At 43.1% G+C, this 27,522-nt stretch overlaps 2 protein-coding genes across 2 annotated transcripts; one reads left to right on the plus strand and one right to left on the minus strand.

Moving 5' to 3' along the window:
* Positions 1–16,224: 16,224 nt before the first annotated feature.
* On the minus strand, positions 16,225–17,797 carry LOC147628616 (putative UPF0481 protein At3g02645). Its single transcript, XM_086813074.1, has 2 exons — positions 17,531–17,797; positions 16,225–17,423 (listed from the first exon to the last, which is right to left on the minus strand). Exons 1-2 carry the CDS (start codon positions 17,795–17,797, stop codon positions 16,323–16,325), a joined length of 1,368 nt encoding a protein of 455 aa, XP_086669200.1. The 3' UTR covers positions 16,225–16,322.
* Positions 17,798–23,487: 5,690 nt separating this feature from the next.
* On the plus strand, positions 23,488–24,608 carry LOC147628617 (putative UPF0481 protein At3g02645). Its single transcript, XM_086814210.1, has one exon. It carries the CDS (start codon positions 23,521–23,523, stop codon positions 24,526–24,528), a length of 1,008 nt encoding a protein of 335 aa, XP_086670336.1. The 5' UTR covers positions 23,488–23,520; the 3' UTR covers positions 24,529–24,608.
* The last annotated feature ends 2,914 nt before the right edge of the window (positions 24,609–27,522 follow it).

Consider the following 27,522-nt stretch of genomic DNA (forward strand, 5'->3'; position numbering starts at 1 on the left):
AAATGAAGTCTCCTTGCATAATTGGATGGACATATCTACATTCTTTGTAACGGGTTTCTTCGCTATAGGACACGAGACAAATCTTTTCACTTCATAATTTCCTGTGCGGCACTTGGTGTCATTTTTTCATATATCACAACAGGAGGGAAGAATCCACGACGACCCATGGATAAAGGACACACGAAAAGGCACAATCAACACCTATAAATAAATATATTCTCTCATTAATCAGAACAAGGATTCATCTATTCGAATTTCGAACACGACTCTCTCCTCTGGTCTGTGTGCAAGGCTGCCGCCATGGCAACACTAGCTTGGTGGTAGGACCCTTCTCCCAAATTCTACATGGTATCCGGCCTCCTTTCCTGGAGCACCTGTGGTGGCCCTATCCTGCATGTTTCCACTTTCCTCTATTCTCATCCCTGCCAACATCGAGTCCACCTTGCTACGCCATCTTCACAGTTGCTGCCGCCCACGCCGTCGCTGCAGCTGTTGACCTCTCTTACTATTTCTAGCCTAGTCTCCTAGTATCTGTTGCCAAGTCCCATAGAAATTTCGCTGTTAACTCAGTCATTGCAACTGCTGCCCGTACTGCTCTTTACGCAGCCTCTCACGGCACTCGCTTCTACGTTTCCCACAGTCTTCGCCCTAGTGCCCAATATTAACCAACCAACTGCCGCCGTCCACGTGCCCCTAGTCCATGTCGCTAACGCCTTTGCGGCTCACCTCTCAACCTTTGTTTTCGCCATTGTACTCATGATCCAAACTAATGCGCCCTTTGGCCAATATGATGCCACATGACTCGTCGTCTCTTCAATATTCGAACTGGCATGTCTCACCAGTTCTTCTTTGTTGACATAGCCGCTAATTTGGCAGTGCACTTTGTATCCTCCAACCCTACCACTGTCGTGTTTTCTGAAGCCGACGTCTCTGTTGGCCCGTTGCTCCTGCGCTCACATTCTCGACCACCTACGTCGTCGTCTTATACTCTCGTGCCGTCATCCTGGCTATTGCCCGTTGACTTACCATAAATCAAAACGGGAAAAGACCAACTAATGGGCAAAGACCCACAAATAGGCAGCAAAGACCTACCAATGGGCAGTGACCCACAAATAGGCAGCAAAGACCTACCAATGGGCAGTGACCCACTAAAGGACCCAAAGAGGTGCGCCCTACAATGGGCACTAATACAAGATTGGAGTCTTCAGGGAGGGCTTGAGCGGGAGAGACCAAGAGAGAGCTTGTGGCTTGAGATAAAATGAGTGAAAACTTACAAAACAAACATAAACAAGACATATTAGCAAAACAATAAAATCACACACACCCCACACCACACACACATATAATCAAAAGGAAAGACAAAGAAATTCAAAAAAAGGGGAAAAGGAGAAGGGCTACCGTCTACCTAGAGTCTTAAGGGTTTAGGGTTTGCAGCATAATAGACCAAGGAGAACTTGTGAGCCTGCAAACAAAACAAACAAAACATAGCATGTTAGCAATTTTGAAAGGCCACACACACCACACACCCTAGGGGATTCACTAAAAAATATGTAAGATAGCACGTTCGTTCAACAAAAGGGGTTTTTTCTCGGATAGACTTACATAAATATTTACATACATAAAGGGTTTTTTAATTAAAAAAGTAAAAATTTCCATACATAAGGACCTTAGTTTTATTACCAAATTCCATACATAAGGGGTATATTTAGTATACAAAATTTATTAATAAGGGTATTTTTAAATACCCCTTGAACGCACGTGCTATAGGTAGTGTTTACATAGTTGACCCCCCGGGCCACACACACATACAATAAAAAACAAGGTTAGCTAGAGTTTCAAGGGTTTAGGGTTTGCAACATGAGAGACCACAAAGCTATAAAACAAACAAAACACAATATGTTAGCAATGAAGAAAGACCACACACACACACACACACACACAAAATCAAAAGCAAGAGTTGAGGGAAGGGCTTAGACATTTAGGGCTTAGGGATGAGGGGAGGAGAGAGGAGAGAATACATGCAAAATATGGGTTGCCTCTGCAGTTTAAGAAAAAAAGCTAAAACGCTATAAGTGACCCTGTGCATTTCTGTTAAAAATTTCCCAGATTTAAAATACACATCGAAATACTTGTTGATACTTTCGTCGAAATACGTATTGATAATAGCATCAAAAAAGCTATTCAGTTTTTGATGCTAATTTCGACACCCGCTTATTTGTCAAATTAACTTGCAAATTCTCAATCAAAACTTGAATTTATTTGGTGGCCCGACACCTTCCCATTAAAAATTAGAATATACTGACTAGGCCATGCATGAACTATAAAAGAAGCTCCACCTCCCCCTCATTTAAACCCAAATTTGCATGCGTATTCAACATATATGGAGCTCGTGAGTGCTATGCACATTTCAAATTTTATCGATTTAGATGAGAAAATGGTATTCCCTTGTAGTCATTGCAAGTACCAAGTCACCCGACGTTAAAAAATTTGCAACGAGCATTCCACAAAATGAGGTGTATTTCCAATGGAGTTCTTGCAACATCTACTTAGTGGCCTCAATTTGTGCCCAAAAAATAATGAACTAGCTGATCATGTGGATATCCAACCTAAGCAAAGCAAAAGAGCAAGGTCAGAGACAACCTCGATGGGATTGGAACCTAAGCAAGCTTTGATGGACTCGGATCAAGTTCTAGAACATGACATGGATGATATGATAGATGCCTTGCATGACAAAAGCCATGGAGTAGATAATCATGATGCGGAGCATGAAACGGACCAAGAAGTAGAAGGGATCAGTGTAGAATTTGGGAGAAGGGTCCTACCACCATGCTAGTGATGCCATGGCTACAACCCTGCATAAAGATCAAAGGAGAGGGTCGTGCTTGAATAGATGAATCGTTGGTCTTATTAATGAGAGAATACATTCATTTATAGGTATTGATTGTGCCTTTTTATGTGTCCTTTCTCCATGGGCGTTCACAATCGTAGTGGACATGAGCATTAATCCTAACACACCCCCTTAATGCAAAATGTTTACATAAGGTAGAAGTGAGAGAGTGACCCAATGAAATGATTGTGCATGTATGTGAATGTTATAATTGTTTACATCATGAGTGTGGTGTGAGAATTATGAATGTGTGTAAATGTCATAAATGACATGTGCTTTGGTTGTCGAGACTCGAGCTTTGACATGTCTTCATAGATAATTGGAGTTGACTTGACTATTGAGATTCGGGTTTGACTTGTCTTCTTGACATTTGCTTTGACTCTGCTTGGAAGTTCTTCTTCTCTCGAACTTGATCCATCCTTGGTTCTCCCCCTCAAGTTAGAGAATGGAACTCCAATGTTTGTGTGTGGTTACATGCCAAGAAAAAAAGGAGAAAAATATAATGAGTACAAGTCCATGATTTATCAAATGATGTTTAATTATTTGTGAATAGAATATGTAAGTATATACATGATATTTATAAGTGTCTGTGTACAAAAGGGTATTAATGTCATCGCTCAGGCTAGATGAAACCATCTTGTCGAAGACTAATATTTAATTTTGGCCCCATGGGGGTGTTGCGAACACTCCAATGGGCTCAATTGCCTCTTTGGGCATATTTATTTCCCTCTTGGGGATTTGCAATTCCCTTTTTGGGTTGCTGTTTCATGCCACTTTGGGCGCTTAGGGTGGACGATTATATCACCCATAATTTTGTATTAATCTCATACCTCGTGGGTGTGGCCAACACTCCAATGGGTTGATGCCTCTTTGGATTGACTTTTCGGGTTTTATTTATTTTCCCTGTTTCCTGCGTAACTTTTCGACCATGAGCCCATGTGATGCTATCAACCTGGTCTCATCCAGTTTTTTCGAGTCAATTAGCCTTTCAGCTAACGCATTCTCAGTTAGACGCTCCTGTATGGCAATCCTTAAGCTTGGGACTAGGTAGTCCATGGGCATCACCGCTTCAACACCATAACCTAGACGAAAAGGAGTATATCCAGTCGCTACCTTATATGATGTGTGGTAGGCCCAGAGAGCTGCTATCAGCTTATGCTCCCAATCTGTTCGATTTTCTTCCAATGTTTTTGTCAAGATAGTACACAAAATCTTGTTGGTCCTTTCTACTTGATCATTCGCTTGTGGATAGTAAGGTGATGATTTTCGATGGATCATTGGATAGTAAGGTGATGATTTTTGATGGATCATTAAGAACCCTGCAAGTAAATGATTAATCACCTCATTGATAAAATGGGAACTGCGATCACTCACTAATTCTAATGGGCAGCCGAACCTTGATATGATTTGCTCATATACAAATTTTGCAGTTGTTCACGCATTTGCTTTCTTTGAAGCTCTAGCTTCCACCCACTTCGTGAAATAATCCGCGGCCATGATTATGTACCGAGCTTGGGATGGATGTGCCGCTAGACTAATTGGCCCCACAAAATCTATGCTCCATTTCTCAAATGGTTGCCTTACGAGATGATGGGGATTAGCAGCATCTTGTCCTTTTGTTGTGGACTAGCGAAACGTTGACATTCCTCGCATCTTTTAACGAACTCTATGGCGTCCCCAAATAACGTAGGCCCCCAGAGTCCAGCTTGAAGCACTGTTTGAGAGCTATAATTTCTCCAGCAAAATGCCCGCCTTCTCTCCCTGAATGAGACTCTTCCAATATGGTTATTAATTCATCCTCTCTTATGCATTGTCTGAGCACATTGTCTTTTTTGAGCTTATATAGTTCTCCCGCAATCAATTGATATGGTGCTCCAAGCTTGATAAGCCGTTGCATCTTCTCTTTGTTCAAGGGTATGTCCTGCGGAAAACCATGAGCTAGATACTCTGAGATCTCTTCGCTCCACTCAGGTACCATGTCCAACTTGAATAAACATGCATCATGAAGTTGATCATCGACACCAGTTGTTGCTGGTTCCCCGTTTGGAATTCTTGACAAGTGATCAGCCAACACATGTTGTGTTCCCTTCCTTACTGTGACAGTAAAGTCGAATTCCAACAACAATAGTAGCCATTGGGTGATTCTTCCCGTGGTGCAAGGTTTATTCACTAGATATAGTAAGGCTTGATGGTCTACAAAAAATATGAATTTGTTGGCCAAAAGATAATGTCGATATTTCTTGACGACGTAGACCATGGCTAATCCTTCTCTCTTCCTGGTGGTGTAGTCACCTCTGCATCATTCAATTGACGACTAGCATGAATCAAACTAGATAGCCCAATTTGGACTCACCAAGCTAGGCTAGCACTAAACCAATAGCAAAATTTGATGCATCGATGTGTACGTGAAATATTCAAATATGAGATCCCAATTGGGGGGTCGCAAAATAGGCGTGCGCCAATGCTTGCTTTAGATGATCATAAGCTTCTTGACACTCCTCATTCCACTCAAAGACAATGAGAAGTTTGTACAAAGGTCTGGCTATATCAGCATAAAAAATGATGAAGCATCGATAATACCTCACATGGCCCATAAACCTTTGCACTCCTTTGTAGTTGTAGGCGGTGGTAGCTCCAAGATCAGTTTGACCTTGCTATCATCAGTGGATTGACCATTCCTTGAGACAATGTGTCCCAATATCACACCATGCTTGACCCAGAACTGGACCCAGAACTGACACTTCAAGGGGTTTAGTGATATACGATATAATCGGCAATGTTCAAACACAAGTAGTCACTATGCATATCAACCGTTGAAAGGTTGCAGGGGCATTTGTGAGACCGAATGGCATAACCTTGTAAGCAAATGTCTCCCACATTGTGTTGAAGGCTGTCTTATGTTGGTCTTCTGGTGCTATGGACAGCTGATTGTACCCGAAAGACCCATCCAAGAAGCTGTACGCTTCCCTCCCAGCTCTTTCCAAAACATTTCGGTATAAGGTAATGGGTAATGGTCCTTCCAAGTGGCCACATTTACTTTTTTAAGATCGACACATACTCTCACTTTCCCATTCTTTTTAGGCACTATCAGAATTGGTGACCACCAATCCGTATGTTCAATCTCATAGATAAAGTCCGCAGAGCAATGAACTTATCAATTTCCTCCTTCACAACTGTTGCATAGTTAGGATTCATGTGATATGATTTGTGCCTGGCTGGTCTTGAATCTTCCATGACTGGAATCATTATGTTTTACCACCTCAAGCTGTACCCCTTTCATTTCCTTGTAATTCCAGGCAAAACAATCCTTATATTCCTTGAGGAGAACAATGAGCTCCTCTTCCTCTGTAGTAGAAGTCAAATCTTTAGCAATGTATATGGGCCGTGCTTCTTCCCCTGGTCCTGCAATATCAACCTCCTTGACTTCTGTTGGGCCATCGTATGATGCCGACAACCCCTCCTCTTTTACCCTAGTAGGTCAGCCCCCCGGACCACTCTCCGATCATCCACCGTATAGTTCTTGAAATGGTCGGGTACTAAAAGCAAGTCTGGTTTGTCCTCATTGTCACTTTTTGCTTTTCCCATGATCTTCTTGGCCTCACGCTCTGCCTCTGCTAGGTTTTGTGCCTTCCTTCCAATGATATTTTACTCAACTCCTCGCCCCAGTCCTTTGAGAATTCATCATGTACCTTAGTAGCCTCAAGGTATCTCAACCATTGGGCATCCGTAGGTCTACTTCGTAACATGGCATTTCGTCGGGCTAGATACCCTTTCTCTCTGCCATCATCTGAGGCATTGAGCACTTGTACGGCTTCGTGCCATAATACCTTCTGTACTTGATGTCTCCCCTCCTGATTCCTCATCAATGGTCTGCCAATTAACCATGCAAATAGAAGTCATGGTGGGAATGGTTCCAGATTCCAAATACTGGGTTCCCTTGGGCTGTATTACATCAATGGTAGCCAACACATGCATCCAGTTTTCACTGAAGTTCGGAGGAGGTAGTGACGCATACATTCTCGTTTCCTCCTCATCCTTGTATTTCGCTTCTGCAGGTTGGCATATCTGTATGGATGTGGTTCGTTCCATTGTGACCAAATCATTACCAAACAACTGCCCTTCCATGGGGTGTGCTTTCCATGCTCTCAGATCAATCTTCATGATTTGTGAATCCCTGCGTACATACACGTGATGCAAGGCCCAATCATGCACCAATTTGGATTCCCTCATGAAAGGTATTCCCAATATTATGTCATATGTATCAGGTTGGCATAGGAAGTCCATGACCACAGATGTATGACGACAGCGAACGTAAAAAGTCTGAATTTAACATTCTCCAAGAGCCCAATGGGTCTTGAAGATGTTCCATCAACCATTTTAACGATTAAATCTTCTTTTTTTAGATCAGGTTTCCCCCAGTTTTCCTAGCAACGTTTGGTAGTGATGCTAACCCCTGCCCCACCATCCAGGATAGCCAATGCATGGTATCCATTATGATGAATCAGGATGGTAGTGTTTGTGTCGTCGCTTTCATAGAAGCGTCCTAGTTGGTTAACTGGTATCTTAACGACTCAGGTTTCCTTCGTATGTTTCAAGGTTCTTTCTGCCACCAGTGGTGGCAGAGTCTCATCCATAGTATCGGCCCGCCCTCGACCCATTCTTTTACATCTGTCCATAAGGTTGGTGAATTGCGTAATAGTTTCCCCAATGGCATCTGGAAAGGCGTGGATAGTACTGCCCCGCAAGGCTTCCTATATCCTTGGGTTCTTTGGATATAGAGGGTTCTTCCCATGTAGGTGTCTTGTATTCTTCCATGTGGAAGGAATGGATAGACCCCCCCAAATCATTTTCCTCAAACATTCTAAACATTGTGTTTGTTTCAGAGTCCTCTTCTATTCCTTCCGGAATCAAGGCTGGCATGTTCAATACCCTATTCCAGGTTGGTTCATCTCGTGGATAGATGATATCCCTTACTCGGCTGGTCCTTCCTTAGCTTAGTTTCATGAAGTTGTTGGTACTCTTTGACTAAGGACTTGGCATCTTCGAGCTTTCTTATTTCTTCATCGCCATTGGGATATTCACCAACCTCCTTAGGAGTTGCTGGTTGTTCTCCTTGATTTCCTTGGTCTAATCCTCCAAGGTTGATCCCTTAACCCCCCTCTTCCTTTGATTGGGTGGATCCGATATCAATTATATCTTCTTTGGATCCGTCTTGGATTGTAACCCGTGTGTCCCCCTTTCCTAATTTCTTTATTCTTCTCCTGCGGGGCGGCGGCTAGATCTGGAAGTAGTCGCATCTGCCCAGTTTCTTCCCTTTTCTCCCAATTGAGCTTGAGCTCGTGTTAGGAGATTGAGTGGTGTGATCTTCCCTGATTGTACACTAATGGTCTAGATGGTGGCCTGATTAGTGGTAGAAGCAGAGCCACTTGCTCGGTAGGGACAATCTTGACCATCACTTGTTGTGGTTGGTGTGTATGATTCATATTCTTGTTTGGGCACTCGGCTACTCAATGTGGCCCACCGCAGCCATAGCATTGTAGCCATAGCATTGTAAAGGTCCTCTTCTCAAATTTGAGTTTATTTCCTTGCCCTTGCACTCTACCGTGGTTTGAAACACAAGTATTGGCGTGTTATTCTATAGGACGTAGTATTCTGGCATAACCTCAGCCATGTCCTTGTAGTATTTCTCGCTAAGTTCTATTTCCTGTATCATAACATCTTCTAATGGCTCTTCAATCACTACTTGATTTATCTTCGCCTGTGGTGGTTGTGGCGGTAGAACTGGTGGTGGCAAGGGCAAAGCGTCTTGTACCCAGAACATTCCCCTAGGTAAGTAGGAAGAGTTGGGTTGTCCAGCAGTGGCGGTGATGTGCATAGGTGGTGCTGGCAAAGCCAATGGGGCTCTAATTTTGCGGGTAGTTGTGCCACATTTTGAAACCTTGGATATCTACACATTGAAGTGTCATGATTTCCTAATTTTACATAGTGAGCACAATAAAGTAATGGCCTTGCTCTTAACTGTGGACATTCCATGGTGGTATGATTTAATCTTCACATAGAGCACCACACCAATTCCCTGTGGGGGTAAAGGTGGTTATGCCCATGCCCAGATGTCTCTCTTCCCTCCTTGACTTTTAATTTTTCTAATATGGCATTGTTGAGCTCATCCACAGTCATGTTTTTGACTTGCTTACTTCGAGCTCCAATTTCTTGGTGACACGAGACAGTTGTTGCAGATGTTTTAACATCTTCGGGTTGTGGCAATTCTAACATATTATATTCGCAGGATATGGGAGGGGGAGCGATCGTACGTGTGACATGGCGAGCGAACGTATTCATCACCTTTAGTACTATACTGGTGGGGAGTTAACTTGACGTGTGTGAGGACGCATGTCCTCCTTCGTCGAGAGGGCCTACGACTGTGTGTGCATGCATGCAAGCTTACGATGGATTCCTAGACGCATGGCCTTGAGGAGAATATCAATGGCAGGGGAGACTGGGGTCTTGAGGAATCGGGGGACATGAAGAGGCACCCGGAAGAGGAAGCTAGAGAGAGGGGGAAGAAGAGAAACGTTCCAGATTGGCTGAACAAAAGACAACAAATGCATATTGTGATTTTATTATGTCATGGCAAACCTCCTGCAAAGGCAGAGATAGGTAGGTGGTTGTTGCAATCAAGAAGAGATTGTGCATGATAGAGTGGTATCAAATGTGTTCTATCTAGGGAAAGATTTCTTCAATGTATTGTTTATTAAGGCACAATCGATTTCTGAGCTGTTTCTGAGGACGCCTCTCTTCATGGGCATAAGCTGGTGCATGTCTTCCCTTTTGACCCATTGTTTGATGTAAATAGGAGCCTTAAAGAAGCTTGCATAGTTTGGATAGAAGTGTTGCATCTCCTTCCCTGGCTTAGGCCATCTCTTAGAGATATTGCTAGAACGTTGGGTCCTGTGCTGTATCTTCCTGGCGATGATGCAGGGGGTAGATAGGCGAATAGTGTGTGTGTCTCGTGGAATACCAAGATAGAGACTCCTTAATCCATTGAAATTGATCTCGGTGAGCTAGGTAAATTGGACTTAGGTCTTAAATTTGGCCAATTCCCTAGTGCTTGTTTCAAGTGTGGGGGATTTGGCCATATTGCTAGAAACTGCTTACATACTGGGTCTAAAATTCCAAAAGGTGAAGAAAAACCAATAGATGATGTAGGGGGAGAAAATAGTATTAAAGAAGCTCAACCTTGTGCTGATCAAGGAGAAGTGGTGAAGGGCAAAGAGAAGAATATTGAAAAAGAGGAAGGGTCATTGGGGGGGAAGTGGATCAAGCCAAAGGGTAAAATGAATCTTAAACAAACTAAGGAGGAAGCTAGAAGGAGGGAAAGCCAATAGGAGAAGGGAGTAAGAGTGGAGAAACTTCAGAGTAACCTAAGCCCAATACTATATTCAAATCCATATAGTCCACTGTTTGAGGATGATAGTGGCACTTCTTCTGTGTAGAAATTTAACTGGCAAGTTGAAGATGCCTGGAAAGGAATAGTGAGAGAGGGGCAGACTCAAGGCGGAGAGGAGGAAGAGATGGTGCCAGAAACAGCTCTTGCATGAGTTGTCAGAAGAGCTTCTTGGGGTGTACCTGGAATGTCAAAGGCATTAAAGATAATAATAAAAAATGCCTTGTTTTGGGGAGCGGTTAAAGAGTGGGGATTGTCTTTATATGCAGTTCATGAGCATAATCTTTTTGAGGCCAAAATTCTAAGGAAGGATAGGTTTAGGGATTGTTCGGTGTTATATGAGGGTGTAAACTTGAGTTATAGTGGTGTAATGTGTGTGACTAAGAGTCATTTGAACCCTACTATTATAGCTAATCTAATGGTGGGATTTTGGTGGTGGAAATTGTGGTCAATGGGGAGAAAATCTAGGTACTCAATATTTATGGACCCCATAATTATAAAATTAGAAGTAGCATGTGGGAGTGGATTAGTAAGATGAATGTGTTGAATTGTTGTATTATTTTGGGGGATTTTAATATGGTGGAGAATCGGGTTGATAGGAGTGGAGGAAGCTCCATTTTGATAGGACAAGATAAAGGGAAATGGGAGGAGATGAGAGGTAAAATGGTCCTGGTGGATGGATGGTCTTTAGGGGATTGGAGAGATAACCCAGGACATACTTATTTTAGTCTTCAATATTTAAGCTCCTCCTCTAGGGTTGATAGAATATTCTTCAGTCAGCATGCTCCATGGGTACCACACACCTTAATAAGGGTGGATATTGACTTCAATTCAATATTATCAAACCATATGCCTTTGAAGTGGAGTTGTAGAATAGTTTCCAACCATGAAATTGAGAGTTAACAACCTTTTGTTAAAGGACAAGCTATTTGTGGAGTATACTGAACAGGCCATCAAGAGACTTAAAGATAGAGGAATGGGTTCTGAGTCATGGAGAAAATTTGCTAATGAGATGCAAGGGGTCATTAGGGCTGTAGAGAAATTGAGAGTAGAGGAGAAGAGGAAGAACATGAAATACTAGAGTAGTCAGTTGGAATATTTACAGAGAAGAAGAGACAAGTTAATGGTCTTTCTAAAGCGGAGGCTTATGAAGTTTATAGATGTCACAATGCGTTAAAGCACGAGGAGGAGTTGGAGGGTAGAAAGGAATTGAATTGGATGGGTTGAGTTTCTTGGCTCTGTTATTAGTCTTGATGAAGACTATTCTCTTAGGAGAGTTCAGGCTAAGAACAAGCTGATTAGGTTGATTAATAACAGCGTGGAGACTTGGATATTGAGGAGTGTTGGGTTGGCACTTTTAAAAATGGGAAGGGAGAAGGCCCCCTGGCTGGGGGGATGGGCTGACTGTCGAGTTTTTTATAGCATTCTAGTCTTCCCTGAAGGAGATTATGTGGGAAGCTTGTAACAAGGCTTTCAAGACTGGTGACTTCGATAAATATCTCATAGAAGAATTGGTGAAACTGATACTTAAGCAAGTTGCTTAACAGGTTTGGTCATTGGAGACTAAGCACTTTGTTAAGTGATATACAAAATCTTGGCTAAGGTCATTGCTATCAGAATCACCTCGGTGTTACAAAAGGTGATATCTAAGAGGCAATACGGGTTCATCAAGGGGAGGTTAATCTATATAATATTTTTGCTACTATGATGATAGGAAAAGACATTGCTCAGAAGACTCAACAAAAATGTGTTATGCTTCAGCTAGATTTGGAAAAGGCCTATGATAGAATACATTGGTTTTTTGTCGCTAGACGCTAGAGTGATGGAGAAGTTAGGGTTTGGACCCAGAGTGGCATCATGCATCTATACTCTCACTGGGGGAAGATTCTCTAATGTTCTACTAAATGGTAGAATTATTGGAGGATTTTCCATTAATAGATTTGGTAGGCACAATTGTCCTCTAGCCGCTCTTTTGTTTACTATTGCCTCACACCCATTAATTGTTGCCTTGGAAGATGCCTGGTCAAAAGGCATTGTTACTGGTCTAAGATTGAGGTACAGTGAGAAGCTAATAATCCAATGTTTTGCTGATGATGCTTTGTTGTTTCTGAAACCTGAGGTTGTTAGAGGATGGAGAGTAAGGCACCTTGGAGTCCCACTTGGGGTTGATGTCACAAATAAATAGCTAGTTGATTGGGCTCTGGACAGATTCCTAATAAAGATAAAGAAATGGGAAGGAATCAGAATTCCTTTCCATGATAGAGTGGTGATTTACAATTCAGTGTTTAATGCCTACATAATGTTTTTATGCTAGTGTTAGAATTTGGCAAAAGTCAATGGAAGAGGATCTTGAGTCCTATAAGGGAATTTCTGTGGAGGAATGGCAAAGGTAATGGGAAAGCTTTAGCCTGGTTGGCTTGGGATGAATTATCTTGGTTGGATTGGGATAAATTAGCCATGCCAAGGAGTGAAGGGGGGATGGCATTGTGCACTTACCTACTCAGAGTCTGGCAAGGGTAGCTGAACTTCTTCCAAAATGTCTGGCTCAAGTTGAAACATGGACTTTCATGGTAAGAGAACTGGTAGAGGCTTCTTTGGTTTTATACAAAGGAAGCTGGTTGGATCTGAGCTGGAAAGATAAATTGTTCTCCTATGCCCCTTTAAAGGTGACATCTTCATCCTTGTGTAGAGGATGTGTAGCAATTGGAAAGCGGTTTTGAGATTAATGAATTGGGATGGGAACTTTAGGGCCTCATGAAATTCACTACTTAGTCTGAACCTATGGTGGTCTCATAGGTATTACCCACCATTGGGGCTCTTGGATATTCATTCTACAAAGAGGTTGAATAACAGGGATTTAAAAAAGCTAGTTGATTGTTGGGATGTGACTGAGGTGGGTTGGAAAGAATTAGATCAATTACATCAAGATCATGGTTTACCTATAAGGGAAAGGAACTTAATGGGGCAGGTGATGACTCAGATTCAGGAAGGTTGGTTCTCCACTGTGTTTGATGAAACCCCACAACGGTTGTGATTTATTGCTCATCCATTAGGTGAATGTGTAGAATTCCCTCTTGGAGGTGTGGTAGCCCATGACAATTTTGGCGTCGCTGCTAGGAAAACGCCTTTGTTTCTTCCATCCTCCTTGAGTTTCAGCTTCCATTACATAGGATTCATTATTGCCTTTGTATTTTGGTAGTGCATTGTGTGGAAAATGAAGGGATAAGGTATGTGTGGTAGAAAAAAAAGATATGGTTTTGATGCTATGAATGTTATGGTGGAGTAGTTTAGGAAAGGATACATTGGTTACTTTTGATAATTTTGAATTTCACATCACCAAAAACACCAACGTGAAGGAGCAGGTTGTGTACTGTTTTCTTCTTTTTTTTAAAAAAATCATAAAAATAAAAAACATAAAGAACCATTTATTGAGCCAAGAACTTCCATTTCATTCCTTAGGAGTGGCACAATCTAATTGTCATCATTTGGATAAGTATTATGCACCCAAAATCACAAACTGCCGATGCGGGAAGTTCCACGTGAAAGTGCAGCAAAGTCGTTCACGCCCGTGATAATCAGTACCGAGATTATCACCAAAAATCATGGGATTACCTTCCAAAAATAGAAACCCTTATCCTGACACCTCTGACACGGTGCAATCCGCCGAAATTTTGAGCACGTGAAAGTTCAGTAAACCTTTCACGGCGTGAACCATTTTTGAAGCGGTTCACGGCATGAAACACTTACTATTTCATGACGTGAAATATTTCCTACAGATTCACGTGTAGGCCAAACCAACGGATAGACAATACCAAGGTTGCGAGGGTCCGCTAAGGAAAGGGACTTTGACTAAAAGAAGGAATTTAACCCTAAGGTGGAAATTTTTTTAGCACGTGAAAGTGCAGGAAAATAGTTCAGGACGTGAACCACTTCTTGCAGTTTCACGAGACGTGAAACATTCTCTGCTATTTCAGGGCTCCTGATGAACAGAGCGGTAGAATCAGACGTGAAACATTCTCTGCTGTTTTACGGCTCCTGATGAACAAAGCGGTAGAATCAGAAGTGAAATCAATTGGGTTGATTAATTGCTTATCAAATCGTACATACATGCACTTAAGATTTGGAAAACTCATCGGAGACGATCTTACGCCTGACAATAGTGCATCAAAATCACCCAAGAACTTCCTACCCAAAGAAGTGTGGGATCGAGACATTCTGCAAGCACACACTTGAGTGTTTTGAGAAACATGACCGCCACTAAAACTAGTAGCGAAGAGTCCATGGAGGAACAACTGAGATACGCTGGGTTTGGGGAAGAGGATAAACCACACTCCCCAACCAAGTCAAGTGGGATCATTGATATCGCCCGGGGATTTTTTGGTCTCGAAACCAATCATGATGAAGAAGCGTAATCTGCGGGCATGGGTCCATCAACTAGTGCTGGACTCGGTCCAAGATAAGATAGCCCATTCCAAACGTTGAATTCTAGGCCATCAAATACTGGCACCCCTCGAATTAGACGAGATGTGGAAAGTGCGGGTAGGACGGGTCAAATATTCTTTCCCACCACCTAGGAAGTGGAATTAGACCTCCAAACAAAGTGAGGTAGAACAACAACTCCGAGAATTGAGCTTAAGGAAACAAGAGCTTGATACTCGTAGGACAAGAGCTGAGAGAAAGGAGACAGGAAGTGTTAACCCACTCCAATCACGAGAAAAAGAACCTGAATTTGTTATAGGTACAAGTGAGGGATAAATTCTGAACTTGGAACCCATCAACAAGGAATCCAAAATGGAGGCAGGGTTTACAACCAGAAAAGAAGAGGGTAACCTAGCTTAACATGGCTATAGAAGTAGAGGACCGACTCTATTCCAAAAATGATATTGAGCTAATGATCAATAACCCTACATTCTTACAAGACATGGAGCTCTTAATTACATAAAGACGCACAGAGGCGACTAATGGGGAATCCCACCAGGGGACAAGTGGACCATTCCATGAACCCGAGATACTTAGAAGAGCCAATATAGGCAGGGGACGAGGTCTAGGAAGGGGGGGGAGCAATTCCCCAAAGGCCTAGAAATGATCCAACCATGGATCTTAATGTGGCCACAAGGGCGGCAGACCTGTTAAATATGGTAGCAGAGATGGGGGCTAGGGGATGGTCAGGGAACTAGGATCTACTCTAGAACCCCGACCTTCCCAGATGAAACCCCATATAATTTCAAAACTTGTCCAAAATTTCTCTGGGGGACGGGGATCCTATCCAACATGTAGAGATTTTTGAATCCACATGTGAAACCTGTGGACCAGTCGTGATGTGATACATGACTTCTCGTTGACCTTAGAGGGAAAAGCTCATCAGTGGTTCCGAACCCTTAAGCCTGAGGATAAGGTTAACTTCACAAGATTAAAGAATATTTTTGTGCCCAGTTTTGCGCGCAGTGGTGACAGATGGAGCCCTGTGGCATAGTTACATAACATCAAACAAAAGGAAGATGAGTCAATGAGAGATTGTCTCTCATCTAAAGCACTTAAATTCAAGGTGCAAACTCCGAGAAAGGTTGACAGATTATCAATTGTTGCCTTGTTTCCGGAGAGGGCTTAGAGACCATAAAATGCATGATTACCAGCCTGACCAACTACTCTTGATGCATGCTGCAAATTGCCCTCTCTATTGCATCAATATCATCTCGAAATCTACTAAATCTACCGCTTTTTGAAGGTCAAAAACCTTTGAAAATGTTTTTGCTTTCAGCTAATTAATAGCATTATAGATATGTTCCTTAGCTTAGTTAAAGTTGCCTTGACAAGTAGATTTGTGATGAAATCCTTTAGTGTATCACATGTAAGTATGAAATGCTTAATACTTCTTGCCAATGGTACAACAACATTATGTATTGAAAAACCAAATCCTTTCAAAGTTTCAAATATAATTGAACAAATCGTGACTCTAAAAATTCCAGGAAATTTGGATGATGAGGCCGTGCTTCAAGTAAAATAAGGTTTCATGGTGTAGAAGGTCTGCAAGAAGCTTAAAATCAGTAAGATGGTGGCAGCTACAATGGAGGCGACCAGCCAAGGCTGCCTTTCGCAGTAAGTCTCGTTGAGAGTGGCCATCCACCTGCGCCACCTGACTCCGGTTACCTTAATGACCTTTTCCACGACCTCACGATCTGCAAGCGTGGAATGACCAAGGACCGAAACGCACAGCTTGTTCCACTTGGAAGCCAGTTCTTGGTCGCTCCCTAGGAAGTTCTTTATAACGCCGGCTTCGACAAGAAGCTGAACATCCTCCTCGCTGTCAATAAGGCGATCCATGAAGTGCAGGTAGGAGATCAATGTGCAGGTGGAGGGGTATCTCGACGTGGCCTCATAGGCGAGCAGGTTCAAGAGGACGCGGATCGTGTTGTCGCCCACCACGATGAGAGGCAAGGAGAGTATCAAAGTGCTGTCATCGAAACGGATGGTATCAGAGGCACGGAATCGGATGCCGTATTTGATGAGATGCGATGAGGTGGGCAGCTGACTTGAATCATCGGGCGAGAAGTGTTCATCAGCTGGTGGGCGATGTAATCCTTCCGTAACAGCTTCGTAAATGAAAGCGAGCAGGGACTTATTCCAGCAGGGATCGTCAGGATTCCTGGGAAGCAGCGAGAATGTGCAGCTTTGACCGAGGTTGGGGAAAGGGTTTGCTTCTGTAACAAAATACCACGACAAGAGGCTTTCTACCGGCCTTTCCTTAATGCCCGGCCTCATGCTCTCTATGGCGTCTTGTAGCGCGAAGAGAGGGACCTGGTTCTCCAAGAGCAAGGCATCCTTGGCAAGCGATCTCCGTATGTGAAAGGGCACGGCGCACCCCTCGACCACGTCATCGCCTTCCTCACCGACTGGAAATACGGATCCCCACGACTCCACAACCGCCGCCACAATAGCCACGGAGTCCAGGGCAAGAAGGCAGGCCAGCGTTTGCCGCTCCAGATTCGCCATTTCGCTTTCCATCTCCACATATAATGCTCTCACGTCTGAGTCATGCTGCGCGATCTTCCCCACCAGCCTCTCGAAAGCTCCCTCCTCCACGTCCACTAGCGCCTGGCGCACCACATGTGACACATCTCAGAACATACCCTCCTGGCAAATATATTCCATGAGGCGGAAACATTTTGTTCAGAAAGGAAGAAACCAACGTCATCACCAACCTGGACTGCCTGCACCTTAAACATGTCCGCTTGCTTGTCGAATGGGGCGTGGTAAGGGCCAAATGTGAACGCGTGAGGGTCGTACGCTTCCGGATTGGCCTTCCGCTGTGCAGCAGGCACCTTGAAGAAGAGCTCAAGCTCTGCATCGCGGCGCCGGTGGCCACGTTGATCAGGTGGGAACGGTGAACATTGGGAAAGAATGGATTGTACCCATTCCCTATGCGCACCAGCTTGGCCATTCAAGTTATCACCAGCCGGATTGGCCATTCTCAATAGGTAGGAAGCCGTAGGCTTGGCAATAGCTGGTGTAAGCAGCTGGAAACCAGACGTTCTTCGACGTGCGCAGGGGAAGACGAAGCCCCGCCTCTCACGACACTGCTACTGTCCAGATCTATTGAAAATAAAGGAATTTGATGAATCGACGATGGGAATCAGCTCCCAGCAATTATTCAAGGATGAAGGAAGCTTCACTGGTCAAGCACGCCACCACGTTCTTATCGCCCTCATCGCCGGCTTGTGCTTATAGGACTTTCTTTTTGCACACCTCTCCCCAGTTACCAGTAAGAGCTGTGGTGCCACGACCGTTTAGAATTTGTTATTGACATCTAACCAAATCAATGATAATGAATAATGTGCATTAAGGCTCGATTCAGATGCTTCCGATCAGAAGCACCTAAACTTGCACGTCCCCAACTACTTGCACCGGAAGTCCATCTTCACAAGTCCAGTTGTAATCTTGAATATATATTAAGGCTCGATTGAGATGCTTCCGATCCGAAGAGCCTAGACTTTTGCACCAACTTGTAGCGGAGGTCCTCCCCCCACTACGTCCTGGTTCACAAGTCGCTCAGGATCTGCAACGAGCTCCAATCTTGAATAATATTAATGGTCAACCTTCTCAAAAGAAGTGAGACCCCATGATTTCATTTATAAGGATGGAATATTCTTTTATTTAACCTTTGGGTCTGCGCCATTAAAAAGTTTTAAAAATGAAGCTCTTCTTTTGAACTTAAGAAGTTTTAAAAAATAAAGCAAGCTTTTCTTTTGAACAGTGCATCATTAAGAAGTTTTAAAAATAAAGAAAGCTTTTCTCTTGAACTGTGCGTCATTAAGAAGTTTTAAAAATAAAGAAAGCTTTTCTTTCGAACTGTTGCACATCATTAAAAAGTTTTTAAAATGAAGGTTTTGTTTTGAAGGGCAAATTTTTTTGGTGCCCTTATCCAAAGAGTCAAAAGTCCCAAGAAGGGTCCTTGATCGAAAATTAGGGTTCAACTTTTTGGCGACAAATGAGAACTAGTAGAGGGTACGATGATGGCATGTTTTCTTTTGAAGGGAAAATTTCTTGTTGCCCTTATCCAAAGAGTCAAAAGCCCCAAGAAGGGTTCCATAGTCTTCAGAACTTAGGGTTGAACTTTCTACGACAATTGAGAACTAGCATAGCATAGTGGTATGATGAGAACTTTCTACGACAAATGAGAATTAGCATAGCATAGTGGTATGACATTCTTGTAGCCCTGTATGTTCTATTTTCGAGATGCCCTACTTTTGTATTATGATGGCATCTTTTTTGGTACCCCTCTATGTTTGATTTTTGAGATGCCACTTTTTTGTTGAACTAATGGTATCTTTTCTAGTAATTTTTAAGATGCCACTTTGGACTTCTCTGTTTTGTCCACCTATGTCTCTCTTAGGAAGGTAATTGTAAGCTTTTTTTGGGGGGTGGAAAGGGACAAAGCAATAATTAGTGGTTTCTTCTTGCTGTTGCAACTAACAACAATAATCCTAAAAGTAAACAAAACTACTAGTAAATCTCATGTCTAACACACTTCTAGCCCATCTGCATTGTATTAAAGAGAATGTGGGGGTGAGGGAGAGCTTCAAACCCTAGTAAGCAAACACACACACACAAGAGAGAGCAAGACACAAGAGAGAGATGGATAGCTGAATTTTCTTCTATCTTCTTCTTCTCTACTCAACCAACATAGCATAAAGATAAGAGTACACACTATATGGGTTAGTACTCAACTACTACAACATACCAAGGTCGTCCATAATGTGGACCTAACTAAATGACGTGGCGCTATAACTATGCCACTCTCTAGTAATCCAAAATGGTTGTCACATAACCTGTCATCCTACTGGCCACATATCACCCATAATCTCACCAACCATGCCAATGGTGTAGATGCAGAAGCTATCACCCAGGCGGGTCATCAATGTCTGTCATAGCACTAGTTAAGCTCGATATCTCAATACTCCTCCTCGAGCTCAACTCCACACACTACACTCCAAGTAAGCTCCTAAACATGTGGAGTTTCTCTATGCCCAATGCTTGAAGATGTTTGCCACCTGATCCTCTGTGCTGACATATACCAGATCTACATCTCCTGCTAGTACCTTCTCTCTCACAAAGTGATAATGCACCTCAATGTGCTTCGTTCTAACATGATATACTAGGTTAGTGGCCAATTGTATTCTGCTCATGTTATCACAATATATGACAACTGCCCCACGGGCTCTCCCATGTCACCAAGTAGCTTCTCAAACCAAGCTACCTCACAAGCTGCCATAGCAGCACTCCTATACTATGCCTCTATACTCGACAAGATAACTGTTGGCTACTTCTTACTGCTCCAACTCACAGCAGCACTCCCAAATGAAAACATAAAACCAGTGGTAGATCTCATGTCTGCAATACTACCATCCCAATCAACATCTTTGTACCCATGTAACTGTCTCTTTACCAGCCTCATAGAAAAGTCCATAATCAACTGTGGACTTTATGCACCTGATGATCCATCTAGCCGCATCCAAGTGTGGCTTCCTAGGGGCCTCCATAAACTAACTCACAAGTCCAACGGCATAGCTCAAGTCTGGCCTTGTAATGGTCATGTAGATCAAACTACCCACTATGCATTTGTATATAGTGAGGTCCTCCAAAAGCTCACCTGTATCTACGAAAAGCTTTGTGTTCTGCTCCAATGGAACTAAAATAGGCTTACAACCTATCATACCATACTTGGACAACATATCTAAGCCATACTTTCTCTGTAATAGCAAAATGCCATGAGGTGATCTCACCACCTCTATGCCTAAGAGATACCGTAGCTCACCCAAATCCTTCATCTCAAACTTCTATTTCAAAAACATCTTGACAACATGTATGTTTGCATCATTACCACGAGTGATAATTAAGTCATCCACATAGATGACTAAAAGCATCATCCCTCTATCCGACTTTTTCACATATAGTTAAAAATCTACATTGGATATCTGAAATCCAATGGTAACAAGATACTCCCCGATCTTGTTTGACCATGCTCTGGGTGCCTACTTCAAGCTGTACAAGGCTTTGTGTAACCTGCACACAAAATCTAGATGTGTGTCACTCTCATAACCTGGTGGCTACATCATGTACACTTCTTCTTGCAAATCACCATGCAAGAAAGCATTCTTTATATCCATTTGATGTAAAGACCAACCCTTCGCTATAGCCATAGCAATGAAAGCTCTCATGGTTGCCATTCTTGCAACCGGGCTAAATGTCTCCTCATAGTCTATGCCATAAGTCTGCGTATAGCCCTTGGCAACCAATCTTGCCTTGTACCTGCTCACTGAACCATCAACATTGTGCTTGACTTTATACACCCACTTACATCCAATTGCCTTCTTTTTCTTAGGCAAAGGCACTAACTCCCATGTTGCATTTACATCCAATGCTGCCATCTTCTCATCTCCATGTGGCATCTTCCCATTTCTTATTTCCAATTGCCTGCTCAAAGCAAGTGGGGTCAACCTCCTGTATTGCTTTTACCATGTAAGCATAATGATGGGCTGTATATCCATCATATCTCAACCTGTTAACAGGGTTCTAACCCTCGTAGGTGATAGAGTTTGTCTATACCTTTGGGGATGACCTTAGTGGCCTTGGAGATTCCATTGATAGTGGGTTGGTTGATACCACTTATCACTCTTGTGTAGACACTTTGTTAGTGCTTAGTGATGGAGATCTTTATGATGATCTAGCTTTTATCTTAGAGGGATACACACATATAGAGTGTCTTGCACATGGAGATATTGTGCATGGGTCGGATCATACTTATACATACATTGATATGGAGGATCATGCCTTCGACTTTTCGAGTGGTGCTACATGTGACAATAGCATGAGTTCACATTTGACTCTACATGAGGCTGATCTTGAGATATGTTCTTTTGGATCCTATGGATATCGACACGATCCTATTCTCTTTGGGACCAAGACATTTACTTTTGGATGCAGTATATGTCGTTTGGGATGCATGGTATCTAATTATATGGTGCATTATGTGGATTTACATGCATCACATCCAAATTCTCACCTGAGTAGCTATTTGGACCATGGATTTGATGATATTTCTGGTGGTCATTTCACTTTGGACGAGGATCTTGGATACTTCCTTTTTTATTGAGGTGGTCACCAGGGATTTCATTGACGTAAATGAGAACATGTGAACATGTTAATAACATATGTTAATAACACAAAAAATCTTGTGATCACATGTTATATTCACAAAGCTTTCACAAGGGCCTAAAAAAGTTATCTTTGTCGGGCATGAAAAATCTTCTTAGGTGGCCACTGACCTGCTATTATGTGAAGATGGTAACATGAAAACATGTGAATAGCTTATTCCCATGTGTAGCCAAGCTTTTAAGGGGTTCCCAAATGGTAAGTGACCTGTTATTTTGTGAACGGTAACATGAGAACATGTGAATAACTTGTTCACATGTGTTATTATCACAAAAAATCTGGTGATCACGTGAATATTAAATCCTTGGTGGTCACACATTTATTCCATGGTTAGATGGTCTACACTTTGGATATCCATTTGACCCAGGCAGAGTTATAGCAACCTACGTCATCAACATGGGTGTCTATCCATTTGATCCAAGAGGATTGGTCAGCCACCCATGACACTGACATTGGCTTTCTATAGTGTCCATTCGATCGAGGTGGTTCAAGAGTCATTTCTTTAGAGCCTATATGGTTTGGATTTATATTCCATATATGTGGTCACACTTGTAAGGATTACCTCATATTCGAGAGGGCGATACTAGTATCTTTTCCATTTGATCTTGGAGGATGCTCGATTAGCTTCATCATCGATAGTGGCCTCTTATCCTCTCCACTTGCACCAAATTATTATGGGACCATTGCCTTGGATTTTTCATGCCTCGGAGTTCCTTTCAATCCATGCAATTGCATAGATAGCCTCATCATCGATGGGAGTCCTTCTTCCTTTCCATTTGACCCTGGGGGTCATATGATTCATGTATGGGTCTTCCACTACATCGCCATTCCACCATGGATGTGATTCTTTTTTGATTTTGTACATAGCCACTTGTATATGTCTTTTCTTTGGGCATGACCGTCCTTTGATTTTGAGGATGAAATCATTATAGGAGGGGATGGTTTGTAATGAAGCAGCACCTTTTAGTTTAGGTCTATAACCTTGGTCATGTGCTCAAGTATAAAAGGGGCTCATGGACTATCATTGTACCTTTTTGATACCTTTACACTTTTTGATATCTTTTGACACTGGTCATCTCATGACTCTTGGAGCCTCATAGCTTTCAACCTAGGCCTATGGAAGGTTGTTTCCATCCTTTGGTGAGCTTGAGCTCTTCTTCAAGGTGCGTGCTGCACAGCGGAAGGCCAATCCGGACGCGTACGACCCTCACGCATTCACATTTGGCCCTTACCACGCCCCGTTCGACAAGCAAGCGGACATGTTTAAGGTGCAGGCAGTCCAGGTTGGTGATGACGTTGGTTTCTTCCTTTCTGAATAAAATGTTTCCGCCTCATGGAATATATTTGCCAGGAGGGTATGTTCTGAGATGTGTCACATGTGGTGCGCCAGGCGCTAGTGGGCGTGGAGGAGGGAGCTTTCGAGAGGCTGGTGGGGAAGATCGCGCAGCATGACTCAGACGTGAGAGCATTGTATGTGGAGATGGAAAGCGAAATGGCGAATCTGGAGCGGCAAACGCTGGCCTGCCTTCTTGCCCTGGACTCCGTGGCTATTGTGGCGGCGGTTGTGGAGTCGTGGGGATCCGTATTTCCAGTCGGTGAGGAAGGCGATGACGTGGTCGAGGGGTGCGCCGTGCCCTTTCACATACGGAGATCGCTTGCCAAGGATGCCTTGCTCTTGGAGAACCAGGTCCCTCTCTTCGCGCTACAAGACGCCATAGAGAGCATGAGGCCGGGCATTAAGGAAAGGCCGGTAGAAAGCCTCTTGGGGTATTTTGCTACAGAAGTAAACCCTTTCCCCAACCTCGATCATAGATGCAAATTCTCGCTGCTTCCCAACAATCCGGACGATCCCTGCTGGAATACGTCCCTGCTCGCTTTCATTTACGAAGCTGTCACGGAAGGATTACATCGCCCACCAGCTGATGAACACTTCTCGCCCGATTATTCAAGTCAGCTGCCCACCTCATCGCATCTCATCAAATACGGCATCCGATTCCGTGCCTCTGATACCATCCGTTTCGATGACAGCACTTTGATACTCTCCTTGCCTCTCATCGAGGTGGGCGACAACACGATCCGTGTCCTCTTGAACCTGCTCGCCTATGAGGCCACGTCGAGATACCCCTCCACCCACACATTGATCTCCTACCTGGACTTCATGGATCGCCTTATTGACAGCGAGGAGGATGTTCAGCTCCTTGTCGAAGCCGGCGTTATAAAGAACTTCCTAGGGAGCGACCAAGAACTGGCTTCCAAGTGGAACAAGCTGTGCGTTTCGGTCCTTTTTCGTTCCACGCTTGCAGATCGTGAGGTCGTGGAAAAGGTCATTAAGGTAACCGGAGTCAGGTGGCGCAGGTGGATGGCCACTCTCAACGAGACTTACTGCGAAAGGCAGCCTTGGCTGGTCGCCTCCATTGTAGCTGCCACCATCTTGCTGATTTTAAGCTTCTTGCAGACCTTCTACACCATGAAACCTTATTTTACTTGAAGCACGGCCTCATCATCCAAATTTCCTGGAATTTTTAGAGTCACGATTTATTCAATTATATTTGAAACTTTGAAAGGATTTGGTTTTTCAATACATAATGTTGTTGTACCATTGGCAAGAAGTATTAAGCATTTCATACTTACATGTGATACACTAAAGGATTTCATCACAAATCTACTTGTCAAGGCAACTTTAGCTAAGCTAAGGAACATATCTATAATGCTATTAATTAGCTGAAAGCAAAAACATTTTTGAAGGTTTTTGACCTTCAAAAAGTGGTAGATTTAGTAGATTTCGATATGATATTGATGCAATAGAGAGGGTAATTTAAAAAAAGTGGGATATGGGAGGGGAGCGACCGTACGTGTGACATGGCCAGCGAACATATTCATCACCTTTAGTGCTGTACTGGGGAGTTAACTCGACGTGTGTGAGGACGCATGTCCTCGTACGTCGAGAGGGCCTACGACTGTGTGTGCATGCATGCAAGCTTACGATGGATTCCTAGATGCAGCCTTGAGGAGAATAGCAATGGCAAGGGAGAGTGGGGTCTTGAGGAATCGGGGGACATGAAGAGGCACCGAGAAGAGGAAGCTAGAGAGAGGGAGAAGAAGAGAAACGTTCCAGATTGGCTGAATAAAAGACTGCAAATGCATATTCAAACTCATGAAAAGAAGGTATGCTTGAGGGTGAATCCCGAGTTGATTAAGCGTGAGATTGACTTGTTCTCTTAGTGTAGTGTGATTTTATTATGTCATGGCAAACCTCCTGCAAAGGCAGAGATAGGTAGGTGGTTGCAAGAAGAGATTGTGCATGATAGAGTGGTATCAAATGTGTTCTATCTAGGGAAAGATTTCTTCAATGTATTGTTTATTAAGGCACAATCGATTTCTGAGCTGTTTCTGAGGGCGCCTCTCTTCATGGGACATAAGCTGGTGCATGCCTTCCCTTTTGACCCATTGTTTGATGTAAATACGAGCCTTCAGGAAGCTTGCATAGTCTGGATAGAAGTGTTGCGTCTCCTTCCCTGGCTTAGGCCATCTCTTAGAGATATTGCTAGAACGTTGGGTCCTGTGCTGTATCTTCCTGCTGGCGATGATGCGGGGGTAGACAGGCGAATAGTGTGTGTGTCTCGTGGAATACCAAGATAGAGACTCCTAAATCCATTGAAATTGATCTGGGTGAGTAGGTAAATTGGACTTAGGTCTTAAATTTGGCCCATTCCCTAGTGCTTGTTTCAAGTGTGGGGGATTTGGCCATATTGCTAGAAACTGCTTACAAACTGGGTCTAAAATTGCAAAAGGTGAAGAAAAACCAATAGATGATGTAGGGGGAGAAAATAGTATTAAAGAAGCTTAACCTTGTGCTGATCAAGGAGAAGTGGGGAAGGGCAAAGAGAAGAATATTGAAAAAGGGGAAGGGTCATTGGGGGGGAAGTGGATAAAGCCAAAGGGTAAAATGAATCTTCAACAAACTAAGGAGGAAGCTAGAAAGAGGGAAAGCCAATAGGAGAAGGGAGTCAGAGGGGAGAAACTTCAGAGTAACCTAAGCCCAATACTATATTCAAATCCATATAGTCCACTGGTTGAGGATGATAGTGGCACTTCTTCTATGCAAAAATTTAACTGGCAAGTTGAAGATGCCTGAAAAGGAATAGTGAGAGAGGGGTAGACTCAAGGGGGAGGGGAGGAGGAAGAGATGGTGCCAAAAACAGCTCTTGCATGAGTTGTCAGAAGAGCTTCTTGGGGTGTACCTGGAATGTCAAAGGCATTAAAGACAAAAAGAAAAATGCCTTGTTTTGGGGAGCGGTGAAAGAGTGGGGATTGTCTTTATATGCAGTTCAGGAGCATAATCTTTTTGAGGTCAAAATTCTAAGGAAGGATAGGTTTAGGGATTTTTCGGTGTTGTATGAGGGTGTAAACTTGAGTTATAGTGGTGTAATGTGTGTGACTAAGAGTCATTTGAACCCTACTATTATCGCTAATCTAATGGTGGGATTTTGGTGGTGGAAATTATGGTCAATGGGGAGAAAATCTAGGTACTCAATATTTATGGACCCCATAATTATAAAATTAGAAGTAGCATATGGGAGAGGATTAGTAAGATGAATGTGTTGAATTGTTGTATTATTTTGGGGGATTTTAATATGGTGGAGAATCAGGTCGATATGAGTGGAGGGAGCTCCATTTTGATGGGACAGGATAAAGGGAAATGGGAAATGTTGAATTGTTGTATTATTTTGGGGGATTTTAATATGGTGGAGAATCAGGTCGATATGAGTGGAGGGAGCTCCATTTTGATGGGACAGGATAAAGGGAGCTCCATTTTGATGGGACAGGATAAAGGGAAATGGGAGGAGCTGAGAGGTAAAGTGGATGGTCTTTAGGGAGGAGCTGGGAGGAGCTGAGAGGTAAAGTGGATGGTCTTTAGGGTAAAGTGGATGGTCTTTAGGGAAATGGGAGGAGCTGGGAGGAGCTGAGAGGTAAAGTGGATGGTCTTTAGGGGATTGGAGAGATAACTCGGGGCATACTTATTTTAGTCTTCAATATTTAAGCTCCTCCTCTAAGGTTGATAGAATATTCTTCAGTCAGCATGCTGCATGGGTACCACACACCTTAATAAGGGTGGATATTGACTTCAATTCAATATTGTCAAACCATATGCCTTTGAAGTGGAGTTAGGTGTGTGAAGATACTGGAAGGGTTGTTGTCGAACAATTTCCAACCATGAAACTGAGAGTTAACAACCTTTTGTTAAAGGACAAGCTATTTGTGGAGTATACTGAACAGGCCATCAAGAGACTTAAAGATAGAAGAATGGGTTCTGAGTCATGGAGAAAATTTGCTAATGAGATGCAAGGGGTCATTAGGGCTGTAGAGAAATTGAGAGTAGAGGAGAAGAGGAAGAACATGAAATACTAGAGTAGTCAGTTGGAATATTTACAGAGAAGAAGAGACAAGTTAATGGTCTTTCTAAAGAGGAGGCTTATGAACT

This window comes from Cibotium barometz, chromosome 19, assembly GCF_041138505.1.
Source record: "Cibotium barometz isolate CiBa-2024 chromosome 19, ASM4113850v1, whole genome shotgun sequence".
In the NCBI taxonomy this organism is placed as follows: Eukaryota; Viridiplantae; Streptophyta; class Polypodiopsida; order Cyatheales; family Cibotiaceae; genus Cibotium; species Cibotium barometz.